Consider the following 12,934-nt stretch of genomic DNA (forward strand, 5'->3'; position numbering starts at 1 on the left):
CTTAAAATAGCATTTGCAATTCGCTGTTTAGAAACAATTCCTTGATAAGAAATACAAAAATGCACTCATTTACATTCTTCCCAGGCGTTCCGAATTCACATTCATGAAACTGCATAGCTCATGTCACCGGCCGAGTTTATAGAGCGCATTCGTGCCTTTGCATAATTGCTCATTCATTTATTCAGTTATATATCCACTCAGTAGCGCAAAGGTGGTCAAGTCGGCGACCGAAATAAAAAAAAATCCAACAGAGGAAAGTCTAGAATAGGAAATTCCAAAAAGGAAAGTCCAGAATAAGGAAGTCCAAAAGAGGAAGGTCCAGAATGGGAAAGTCCAAAAAGGAAAGTTTAGAATGGGAAAGTCCAAAAATGAAAGTCCAGAATAGGAATGTCCAAAAAGGAAAGTCCAGAATAAGGCAAGTAAAAAAATAAAGTCCAGAATAAGGAAGTCCAAAAAGGGAAGTCCAGAATAGGAAAGTCCAGAATAAAAAAGTCCAAAAAGGAAAGTCCAGAATAAGAACGTGCAGTATAAGGAAGTCCAAAGAGGAAAGGTCAAAAAGGAAAGTCCAGAATAAGGGAGTTTAAAAAGGAAAGTCCAGAATAGGAACGTACAGAATAAGGAAGTCCAAAGAGGAAAGTTCAAAAAGGAAAGTCCAGAATAAGGGAGTCCAAAAAGTAAAGTCCAGAATAAGGAAGTCCAAAGGAGGAAAGTCCAGAATAGGAATGTCCAAAAGAGGAAAGTCCAAACAAGAAAGTCCAGAATAGGAGTGTCCAAAAGAGGAAAGTCCAAACAAGAAAGTCCAGAATAGGAGTGTCCAAAAGAGGAAAATCCAAACAAGATAGTCCAGAATAGGAGTGTCCAAAAGAGGAAAGTCCAAAAAAGGATTTGAAGCTTAAAGGAAATGATAGCTGGACTATATCAAATTGACTTTATACATTGAAGGAAAAAAATGATGACTTGGTCAAGTGAGAAAAAAGGGAAGTCAAAAGAGGAAAGGCCATCAGAGGACTTGTCCCCTAATGGAAAGAAAATCCGGAATTCACAAAACTGACTTTATATATTGAAGGAAAAAATGGTTTTTGGGAGAGTGGGAAAAGCGAAAGTACCAAAAGAAAGTTCAGAAAGTCCAGAATAGGACGTTCCAAAAGAGGACTTGGAGCATCAAGGAAAGAAAGTCCGAGCTATGCAAAACTGGCTTGTTACAATCTTTAAAAAAAAATAACTTTTGGTAAAGTAATAAAAATGAAAGTCCGGAATAGGAAAGTCCGAAAGAGGACTTGGAGCATAAAGGAAAGAAAGTCCGGACTATGCAAAACTGACTTTCACACTGAAATGGAAAAAAAAAAAAAAAAAAAAAGACTTTTGATAGAGTAAGAAAAAGGTGAGAACAAATGGAAGGAAAAAAAATTGTAATAAATAAAAAAAAAAATAAAAAAAAAAAATAAATAAATAAAATGAAAAAAAATAAAAAAAATAAAAAAACGTGATGGTCAGGTGATTAGATATCTCCCTGAATTTGTAACTTTGAGAGAGTGAAAATGGACATAGACGTTACAGACAGACACACAGACATGAATGTAATTCCGAGTCGAAGATGTTGCTAGGCATCTCTCTCTCTCTCTCTCTCCCTCTCCGTTTCAGCGCTGAATGACCTCATAGGTCCCAGTGCTTGGCCTTTGGCCTAAATTCTATATTCAACTCAGTTTTCTCTCTCTCTCTCTCTCTCTCTCTCTCTCTCTCTCTCTCTCTCTCTCTCTCTCTCTGACGAAACTTGCTTTTAAAGAAAGAGTTTATTTGTATGTAGATCAAGGTCTAATTAACTTATATATTGCATTACAGAACTTACTAAGAATAATTATATGAGATATGTCTATATGTCCTTTCAATGCCTTTAAAACTAGAAGTGCAATTCAAGGTACCTTGTACGTCAAAAATTATTTAAAAAAAAAACATCAAAATAATGATTAAAATCAGATGGAACTGAAAGAGACTGAGAGAACAGATAGGATGAACTGAGTAACGATGAAGTACCGAATACATACAAACGAAAAATTAACAGTTATATATTATCAGAAACCAACAGAGAAGCGAAATTTATAGATTTTTATTTTAATTTGTCCTTAGAAAGACTTAAAAATCGAGTGTAGAGAAAGCTAAAAACTCTCTATCGAAAGTTCTGTTCTTCAGAATATTGCAGAATAAAAAAAAAAAGCATGAAACCATTTTGTATTTTGCAACATTAAATTTCCAATACAAAATCTCCCTTCGACATCCGGAGGTGTCTAGAATCATTTCGGTCGCCTTAAGATGCAATCAAGCGATATATGCCTTAATTAGTGATCAGATTAAAAGGAGTCCATCGCGTAATTGATTAATTAACTCAAGAGGATATATTATTGTAAATTACTGATTATACAAAAAAGCGTTTCACTGGGGAAGCAGTTCAAGAGATAATCTTTGCGCGTTTTTCGTATCGTTCCTTTTCAGTATTAAAATGTAAACTTTAGCAGAACAGTACGTTAATTCTGAAATGTATACATATTGCCTTAGAGACCAGTCATTATTTTCATTACTTTTTATAAAAAGGTCGAGGCAACATATATATTGAAAGCAAGTAAAATTATCACTGAAAGAGATTTAGCCGTTAAATACAAGCAAAGAAAACAGTTCTCTTAAGTCTGTTTTCTATTCTCTTATTAGACAGGATAATATCTCCATTAATTTTGCTGTGATAATCTAAATAACTCTCACTAAACCGTAAAAATCAAATCACATTAAGCTTACATTTTATCATTATAGATTTAGGAGAGCACATTGGCTGAGGATATGGTACGTATCTATCATTTTGACGATTGTAGGGATAATCTCACTTGAAAGCTTTTCAGGATATATGGCGTTTTTATATATATATATATATATTCTGAGTGACTTTGACAGCACCCATGGAAAGTTTACATTCTGCTAAGCCCAAGTACAGCTGCGGGATTCATTTCTACACTTGATATCAAGAGTCACTTCCATTACCATACATTTCTCCAAACAAAAATGTTCTTCTGTAATGCTTTATTTACTTTTTTTTATCTCTGAAAACGGCAGCGACAGCTACCACTAATTCGCATACAGATGATTCTACTCTTCACAGTATTATTATCCCCTCCCACCCTTCCATTCCCAGTCGTTCTCTGGGGCTCATTAGCATTTTATACACACACACACACACACACACACACAAACACATATATATATATTATATATTATTATATATATATATATATATATATATATATATATATATATATATATATATATATATATATATATATATATATAAACTTTTATGCAAATCAGGATAGTTGAGCTGAATTTTCCATGATGTTCATCATGCTCCCTCAAACGCCTGATAATTTCCTCAGAATTTAGAAATAGAATTCCCGGCGTTCATCTCTAACTTGGTGTTTTTAGAGGAAGCCCAATTATAGTTGAATATGGAGAAGGGTGGATAATGGCGATATAAATAGAGTGAAGGGGGACAGTAGAAAATAGAAAATGGACAATTTGAAGCGATATGGAAAATAGAAAGCGCGAGGGAGTATGACCGTGAATAAACCCAATTAGGGGTAATGGTTTTAGGATTCAGAATAATAATATTGCAGGGAATTGATTACAAGTTAATCAGGAAATGGGAGGAGTGCTAAATTAGGTCACATTGCGTCAATTAAAAACGCAGAAAGGAGAGAGAATTAAGACAACGAGATAAAAAACGATAACGTCAAATAGTGTAACTAAAAAAGATAAAAAATGCAATGTTGCTGCAAGTTATGTTGATTACTTCATTAACGGAGCGACAGAGACGAAAGATTAAAACGAAATGATTCGGAAACCATTTTTTAGATGATTTAAATGAGGACCCGTGAAAATCTTAGAATTTTCTTCACTTTGTACTTCTGTTGTTGGTTTAAATGACTGACTGACTCTCTCTCTCTCTCTCTCTCTTTTCTCATTCCTCCTTTCGCTCTCTCCTTCTTTCTCTTTTCTCATTCCTCCTTTCTCTCTCTCTCTTTTCTCATTCCTCCTTTCGCTCTCTCTCTCTCTTCTTATTTATCCTTTCTCTCTCTCTCTCTCTTCTCACTCCTCCTCTTCTCATTCATCCCCTCCCTCTCTCTCTTTTCTCATTCCTCATGTTTCTCTCTATCTCTCTTTCCCTTCTCATTCCTCCTCTCACTCTCTCTCTCTCTCTTCATTCCTCTCTCTCACATTTCATCCCCCCCCCCCCCGCCCGTTTTCTCAATTCATTACCACCAACCCGGCCCCCATCCTCTCTCTCTCTCTCTCTCTGTCATTTCATTCCTCTTTCTCTCTCATTTCATTCCTCCCCACTCCTCTCTCTCTCTCTCTCTCTCTATTTCATCCCAACAACCCTCCTCCTCCCCCCCCCCCCCCTCTCTCTCTCTCTCTCTCTGGGGAAACGAAGCAGGCCCTTAGTTCGTGTTCTCTGCAGCAATCAATTATGCGAGACGTGCCTTCTACAGAAACATCTATCTTTCTTTCTCTCTATATTTAGGAAATACTTTCCTTCTATTGTCCTAGCTCAGGGAGTTACGACACCACTCGTTTATTAATTCAGTACTGCTGTACTTCCTTTCGTAAAGGTCAACTGACCTCGCTTATTATTTTTTTTTTTTGGAATCATTCATTTCCTCAAAGGTCGGTGCATGCCACAGGCCAAAAGGTCACACACAGTTTTTCTTTTTATCGGTAAAACCAGTAAATACGAAATCTCAACAAGAGGTCAGATTTAATCGCCTTAGAGTAAAAGTACTTAACAGCTTGGAAGACTATTTTAGAAATTTTAAATGGTGGTGCTGAGGTAGATAAGATAACCTTATGGGTTAGCTGAAAGAATCTGGTTACTTTAATGAGATATGATTTTAGTATATTTAATAAAAGATTTTAGTCATTTATTTTATAAAGTATATATTTTTAAACATAAAAGTTTAATGATTTATTTTTTATTGGTTTTATCTATCATCGTTCATAATTGTTTACATTCATATTTGAACATTTCATTCATTTATTCACTGTTAATCATATTAATTTATATATTCGTCTTCATTACGGTGCTGAATAACCCTGACGGTTTCCGGCGCTTGGTCCTCAAGACTTAAATTTCATCATAATCTAATCTAATCTAACACAGGGCCAGAGACGGTATATAGAGAGACCAGCGTTTATCTTGACGTTAAAAAGTGTGTCTGTGTTGGTATAAAACAGACACGGCTACACAAACAGACATTTACGCGTGTCCAATTGATTATATATTTAATGATTGAAAAAGAAACCCACAAAATTACTGAGTATAACGTGTTTACTTATAAGTATGCACTTTTTATCTTACTCAACACTCGAGTACTTTCAGGGCCTTAAAGTACTCGAGTGTTGGTAAGAAAATGTAAAATACTTACTTATAAGTAATTTTGTGGGTTTCTTTTTCAATCTTCAAAAGAAAACTGAAAGAAGTTTCTGTTTGGTTTATAAATTTAATGCAATCATGGAAACCAAACTTGAGAAAGGAAGAAGAAGAGTCTGTGTCCGTGTACGTGTCTGTCTATATTAAAAAAACAGACAGACAGGCAGAAACCAAAACAGGAAGACAAACGGAGAACAGAACCTCATAAAGTCGTTTGTTACTCCCTGTTTTCACAGTTGGGTTGGGAGGGGGGGGGGGGGGGGGGGGTAACTGATATGCAACGCCTTGCATCATATTATATAGGTATTTTTATGGTCATCGCCAGCATATTCATGTTGGTAATTTATCAGAGATTCACTGAAGTCATTTCATCGCGCAATATAACCAGCCAGAATGACCGGTGTTTTCGAAATATAGACATTTTCCTTTGATTTACATTTTCTTGCCGTACGTAATTTTTAAGAACGTATTTCTAAGCAGCATTTCGCTTCTGCATAAGAGATGAATGTTCTCTAACTTGACGGAATAACTGCACTAGGTAAACCCAGGATCTTTGCTGCAGTCGATTGCAGTGTATTTTATTTTTGTGCTTTCATAATCCCGCCGTCTTGTAGCATTTACATAACTTCTTTTTTTATTTAAAATTCTCAACTGCATGCTTAGAAAGGTAGCAAGGGATATTAACTAGAATTAGTATGTTGAGTTAACTAAATATTCATTCAGTTCGTATGTTTTTGTCACAAGTCTGTCAAAAAAAGAAAAAAAAAAGCTGTTTCGACCACTAATCGATTCACAAGTTTGTTTATAATCTTTAAATGTTTGCTTTGTAAAATAAAAAAGAAGTAAAAAATGCTGTGCTATTGGGAGAAGCTCAGCAGATGTGATTATTATATCATATTTGAGATGTATGGTGTAATCGATCGTAATAATGAAAGTGATGATAATAATAAATGTGCCTCTGCTCTTTAAAAACAATTTAAGATAGGATCGGTCAGTTGATAGATATGAAGTAATTTTGAACACTTTAAATGAAGTCATATTTACTAACATATTATTTTCGAAACGTTTACGAAGCATCATAAGTCTAATCTAGACTAAATAGAAAACAGGTGACGAGAAGGTTCGTACGTACAGTGGATTCGGATAAACAGACAAGTGCAACTTACAGCGAACAGAATTTCATAAAGCATCAGCCATCTACCAACTCTCTCGTGGTGCTCCAGATAAATTGCGTTTGTTCAGTTTATTTCAGCTGTTATATTTATTGATATATGCAAATACAACCGTAAATCACCGAACGTTCGTTGCATATAAAGTACATTAATTCATCTACTTCATACGTCACTCAGCCCAAAGGACCTTGAAATACAACAAAGTTCCCCTTAAAATAAAGAGCTCTTCGTAATAGAAAACGGACCAAATAACGTTTTAGTAGGTATAACTACTTCATCCAGAACATACTAAACGTTTATTGGGTTTCATGACATTAGAGAGTTTGATTACATTAACTGGGAACATTAAATGGTTGTGTTTATTGCTTAAAGTTAGGAGTACATCTTATAGAAGCATATTACGAGAACAGTTGTAGAGATTACAAAATTTAATAACATTTTGAGACGATTACATTATGATTGAATTTTATCTGAACCCTGAGATACGTAGTTTTTGTAGCACCTAATGTTACCGATTGGAAGGATTATATTACACGGTAATATTTATACTTACCGTTTCAGTCCATTGCATTGGATAAGTAGTCTGTATTTTTTATTAGTGCGGTATAGCCAACTAATAGACCAGTTTTAATCTCTCGATGATAGCATATACTATACCGAAAAAGGCAAAATGCCCTTCACGTTCTTTCATTGATAAGAAGCTGCAGTTTCTCAAGAATGAAAACACATTTTACCTTTCGTATACTTTTCCTTCTCTCGTGTCTCTTAATCCTTTCTGGAGATCGTAGCCTTAAATTGATGAGCATTCCCAGACCTTATACAGGAGACATGGGGCTTTCAACTCAAAAAGGTAGAGAAGAGGATGTTTTGCATCCAAACAGTCATGTGTTCTCTGTTTTATCCAACACTTTTTTTCTGCTTTATAATATTCATCTGTTTTCCCTTCGGTCTCTTCCCAGAAGTTCTTTACTCACTACTCCTCCTCCAAAAAATGAATGAGTCAAACATGTTTGACCCAAATCCTCCTCACCCTGAGGAAACCCCTTTGATTGAAAGTACTCAGGAAATATTCTCACTGGTTGTCTTTTATACAGTTTGTAGTTATTTTAAACTTGTCCCATCCTCAACAACAACAAAAATAGTGCACATTAAGTGATGCTGCTGTCTGTTTTTGGTTAGGTTAAGTCATGACAGGTCATATTTTGCCTCAGTGATCCCTGATATACACTTGTTCCTAATTCATATCTATGGTTGGTGTCCCTAAACAATATTATACAAAAACAAGGATTACATAAGAAAGACAATTTAGACCATGGGTTTATTAGTTGCAAAAAAAATAAAATCATCATACATTTTACAACAGATTTCCTGTTTCACAGTAAAAAAAAGACCATGCACATCCTGTATATTATCAAAACAGTATTTAAAACGCAAATGGCCCTGATGGAAAACAATTTCCATCTAACTCTTTATATAAATTACAGTAAAAGGACAATTCTACTTGGCAGTGACAACAAAATTATTTACATTCAACCTGAACAATTACATGAGGTTAGAAACTTTGAGCAAAGAACACAAAAACAAGTAAACAAGAAAAACGGAAGCAATATATTGAAAATATAAATCTATAATCTGTTTAGACAGAAGCAATATCTTGAAAATATAAATCTATAATCTGTTTAGACAGAAGCAATATCTTCAAAATAGACATCTATAATCTGTGTAAGTATTCAGGAAACATTTAATGTTTACAAAATAGGGCCTGCACAATGTTTCTATATCACAAACCATTTCAGTAGATTAAAAATACACAATGACAATAGAAACCTTTAAAAAAAATCATTTGAACGTCTTAAATCACGTTGGACAGCAACGAGTCTTTCACAGTCTATTTGATTACATCATTCTCATTTAGTAGAACTTCGGGTATTGGTCAGTTTTCATGATCGATAAACTTACATAAAAGCATTATGAGCATTAAGACCTCAAACTTGAAATGATTGACTCTTCATTATTTGCAGGTTTGCCTTTTGAGAACCGAGTCAGTTTATATATATATATATATATATATATATATATATATATATATATATATATATATATATATAAAAGATTCTCAAGTGGAAATCCATCAGCTGTTCTAAGGTAAGTGTTTACAGTTCTAAGGCGAGATAAAATTCTATATTTTATTGAAAAATGTGAAGTGCCTTCCCTAACAGCGATATCCCAGTGATTAGCCAATTGCTGTTTTAGTAATGTCTTAGTACCACATTTACATTTTAAAAAAACTATTTTTTTCTATCCAGTTGAAACTTCTCTTGTCTGCCATGTAGCTTATCCTATATATAAAAAAATACACTCAAATGATAACACCTCAATCAATCGATAACACATCAAGCCATATCAGTAATTATAGGCACTCACAATACAAGGTTATTGTCACAAGTTTTTTTTTTATGTAAAATGTCTCGCACGGTAAATGTACGACAGTATGATGGGGTTTATAAATGAATGTAATAGTCGTAAAATATGTAAGCATACAATTAATAATTTTACATATAGTGGTGATATTTTCCAATTGCAAGGAAAAGTAGTAATTATCAAAACTTATAGGTCCTTGAAGATTCAACATAAACATCTCAATAAAACCTTTAGCAGAGAGAGAGAGAGAGAGAGAGAGAGAGAGAGAGAGAGAGAGAGAGAGAGAGAGAGAGAGAGAGAGAGAGAGAGAGAGAATGACAACCCAGCCAGTACATTAAGAAAAACATACCTATGCCATAGCTCAAGAAAAATGATCCCACCATGTGTAATTGTACTTTTAATTAGGCCTAATTGTAAAAAGTTATCAGTTAAAAAAATTTGGGAAATAAAGCTTCCAGGTCAGTCAATTTTATACATTATAAAGTGCACTCGCTTTTCAACATAGCAGTTCTGTGGCAATTCTTACTAATTTCTGATTTCCAAAATGGATGCCTTTAGAAGTGACCAATTCTAACAAAATGCTATAAATTTCATGGAATCTCTGGATTAGGAGCCTCTAGACCATACCCACAACGCTGCAATGCTTCTATAACATCAACGTAAACTGTAGGGTCTTCTATTGTGGGAGAGATCTTGATACTCTTGTTTCTGGCTAAATCGGCAATGCTTTTTCTGGCTGTTTTCCCAGACCTGGTTCTGGGGAGGCCCTTCACTCTGGCTGATAACCGGAAGGCCGCCACTGGTCCAATGACCTTTCGCACAACGGCCACCAGTTCCTTCACTACTTCCTCTTCTGACCTGTTAAATCCATTTCTTACCACAAAGAGGGCCAAGGGAATATCTCCCTTCATGGCGTCTGGAACACCAATAACTGCAGCATCAATGACATCCGGATGTTCAAGAACTGCTTCTTCAAGAGACAAGGTGCTTAGGCGATGCCCTGCTACATTTATCACATCGTCATCCCGGGACAGAACTGATATGTAACCTTGTGAGTCCTTAACGCCAGCGTCCATTGTGTCGTAATACCCTGGGTACTCCTGAAAGTAGCTGTTGACAAATCGCTCTGGGGAGTTGTACAGCGTGCTCATGCAGCCAGGGGGCAGAGGAAGACGTGAAACGATACGGCCTAGCTCACCAGGCCCCGCTTCTTTTCTATCTGGGGTTAGAACCTCGATATTAAACCCTACGAATGGCTTCCCTGTGGCATTTCTTGGTGGATTCAACGACATGCCCATCCCAACTGCATTAGCAGTGATAGCATAACCAGTTTCCGTCTGCCACCAGTTGTCCAGAACAGGGGCTTTGAAGTTCTCCTCTGTCCATACCCTGGTTTCATGATCAAGTGGTTCACCAGCCACGAAAAAGTATTTCAGCGATGAAATGTCGTACTTTTTCCCTTCTTCTGACTTAGGGTCTTCGCGGATTATTGCTCGGAGGGCTGTCGGAGCTGTGAACATCCCTTTGACGCCGTGGTCACGAACAACCCTGAAAAATTGGCCTGGATCTGGTGTTCCAACAGGCTTTCCCTCATATATGACAGTTGTGTTGCCATTTAGCAATGGGGAATAACAAATGTAGGAGTGACCGACAATCCAGCCGAGGTCTGATGCAGCCCACCAAACGTCACCTGGGTCCATTCCATAAATTGCTTTCATGGTCCAAGGCAGGACTGCTGCATGGCCACCACTGGGCCGCACTATACCTTTGGGCTGCCCCGTGGTACCTGAGGTGTAGAGAACATAGCAGGGGTCATTAGAATCTACAGGTACGGGGTCGTGTCTGGGCGCTGTTGACATGAGCTCTTGCCAGTCCACATCACGCCCTGGAATGAGTGAAGCCTCCTCGAAATTCGGCCTCTGGTAAACGACACACCGTTGAGGTTTGTGGGTTGACAAGTTGATGGCCTCATCAACCATCGGTTTGTACTGCACCAAACGAGAAGGTTCCACGCCACAAGATGAACAAATGATCACTTTCGGTTCTAAATGGGATATTCTGGTCGCCAGTTCCCTAGCTGCAAAGCCCCCGAACACCACACTGTGTATAGCACCCAAGCGCACGACAGCAAGCATAGAAACAACAGCCTCTGGTATCATGGGCATATAAATAAGCACTCTGTCCCCATAGCCCACACCCAGCTTCGACAAGCCCCCGGCTAAACGCGCTACCAGTTCTTGCAGTTCACTGTATGTTATTTTTCTCATCGAATTAGTTATCGGCGAATCGTGAATAATGGATAGCTGGTCGCCTCTCCCTGCGCTCACATGGCGATCAACGGCATTGTAGCAGGTATTCAGCTGCCCGCCCACAAACCACTTCGTAAACGGTTCGTTCGAATTATCCAGGACGCGGGTGTAAGGACGAAACCACTCGATGCCCTGAGCCACTTCATCCCAGAAGATCTCGGGTTCCTTGATAGATCGATTAAACAGTTCGTCGTAACTTCCCGCAGGGAACGGCCTTGTCGAACCACCGTCGACGCTGGTAGCGTAACTGCAACTCCATTGAGTGATGCTTTTTATCTCGTTTTTCAAATTTAAGCATCTGTCAGTGATTTTACTCAAACACTGTCGATACAGTGCCATGTTATCTAACTGTTCCTGGATTCACAAGTTTAGTTGTTCCAATAGACGAATGAAAAAAACGTTTCTTACGACACAACTTCTGCTCGTCTTTCAATTTTAATGGCCAAATGTTGTCCTTCCAGACAGCTGATTTACGCTGCCTTAACTTACCGTAAATCAATCGTACACAACTAGTTTCTTGCCATATATAACAGTAGACATATTTTAAGCAGCATTTATTACATATTCTATGCACCTAATCTATACACACTATGTGCTTAGAAAGATATAATGTGTTTAAGAAATCTATAAAACGGGATGTCTTGTTTACGCAAACGTACGTCTGGCAGGCAACGTCACTCGACCAGCAACAAGTAGTTAAAACGTGAACTTCTGGTACCAGTTAGCATTTTTTTTCTTTGTTATCATTCCGCGCTATCCTCTTTAATTCATTCACTCCAAGGTCAATTTCGCCTGTGCATTGATGCTCCTTTAGTTTGATATAGCAAAGTCGAGGCAGGAAAGCGTGATTCTTGTAAAACGTAAGTCTTAATACAGTACATGACATCTCTTTCTCTCATCACTCCACCTCTCTCTCTCTCTCTCTCTCTCTCTCTCTCTCTCTCTCTCTGCAAAATAAGTGCATAGGTACTCTACGAATGTTACGAAAACTATTCCTGCTTCCATGAAGATACATGAGGTTATACATGGGTACTGCAGGTTACTTAATCTGTAGATATAAATTATATTTAGCTGTAGAATCAAAATCGCGTTTACATTTGCTCACTTATGCTCGAATACATTTATGTCTTTCCCACGAGACGAGAGAAAGACAGCGAGCAGGTTCTGTTACATAATTTATGAGCGTAGACGTTGATAGTACCCAATAATAAAACTAGTAATCCTAAAATTGGGGGACCCTTTGAATATACCTTATTCTCTTACATTTACTTCTATAAAGGTACAAAAAGACGAACATATAATTAACAATTTAGTGATCGCGTTATGTTTATGGGCGAAGAATCCGCAGTGTCGTTTGCAAGCATTCAAATTGCCGTAGTTTTTTCTGATCGTGGGAAAAGTTTCTTCACTGAATTCAAAACCAGTTCCTCGTCTCATCTGTTGATTGAAATTAGGTTCGGCGAGACCTCTACTCTCTCTCTCTCTCTCTATATATATATACATATATATATATACATATATATATATCTATATATTATATATATATATATATATATATGTATATA

The 12,934-nt window shown here is 36.9% G+C and overlaps 1 protein-coding gene across 1 annotated transcript; it reads right to left on the reverse strand.

The window, feature by feature from the left end:
• Positions 1-7,943: 7,943 nt before the first annotated feature.
• LOC135207554 (acyl-CoA synthetase short-chain family member 3, mitochondrial-like) lies at positions 7,944-12,277 on the reverse strand. Its single transcript, XM_064239383.1, has one exon. The coding sequence runs from the start codon at positions 11,706-11,708 to the stop codon at positions 9,651-9,653; it is 2,058 nt and encodes a 685-aa protein (XP_064095453.1). The 5' UTR covers positions 11,709-12,277; the 3' UTR covers positions 7,944-9,650.
• Positions 12,278-12,934: the final 657 nt, after the last annotated feature.

This window comes from Macrobrachium nipponense, chromosome 32 (genome assembly GCF_015104395.2).
Source record: "Macrobrachium nipponense isolate FS-2020 chromosome 32, ASM1510439v2, whole genome shotgun sequence".
Taxonomy (NCBI): domain Eukaryota; kingdom Metazoa; phylum Arthropoda; class Malacostraca; order Decapoda; family Palaemonidae; genus Macrobrachium; species Macrobrachium nipponense.

Excerpts from the sequence above, each read along its gene's own strand:
- LOC135207554 (XM_064239383.1), bottom strand. The coding sequence starts at position 11,708 with ATGGCACTGTATCGACAGTGTTTGAGTAAAATCACTGACAGATGCTTA.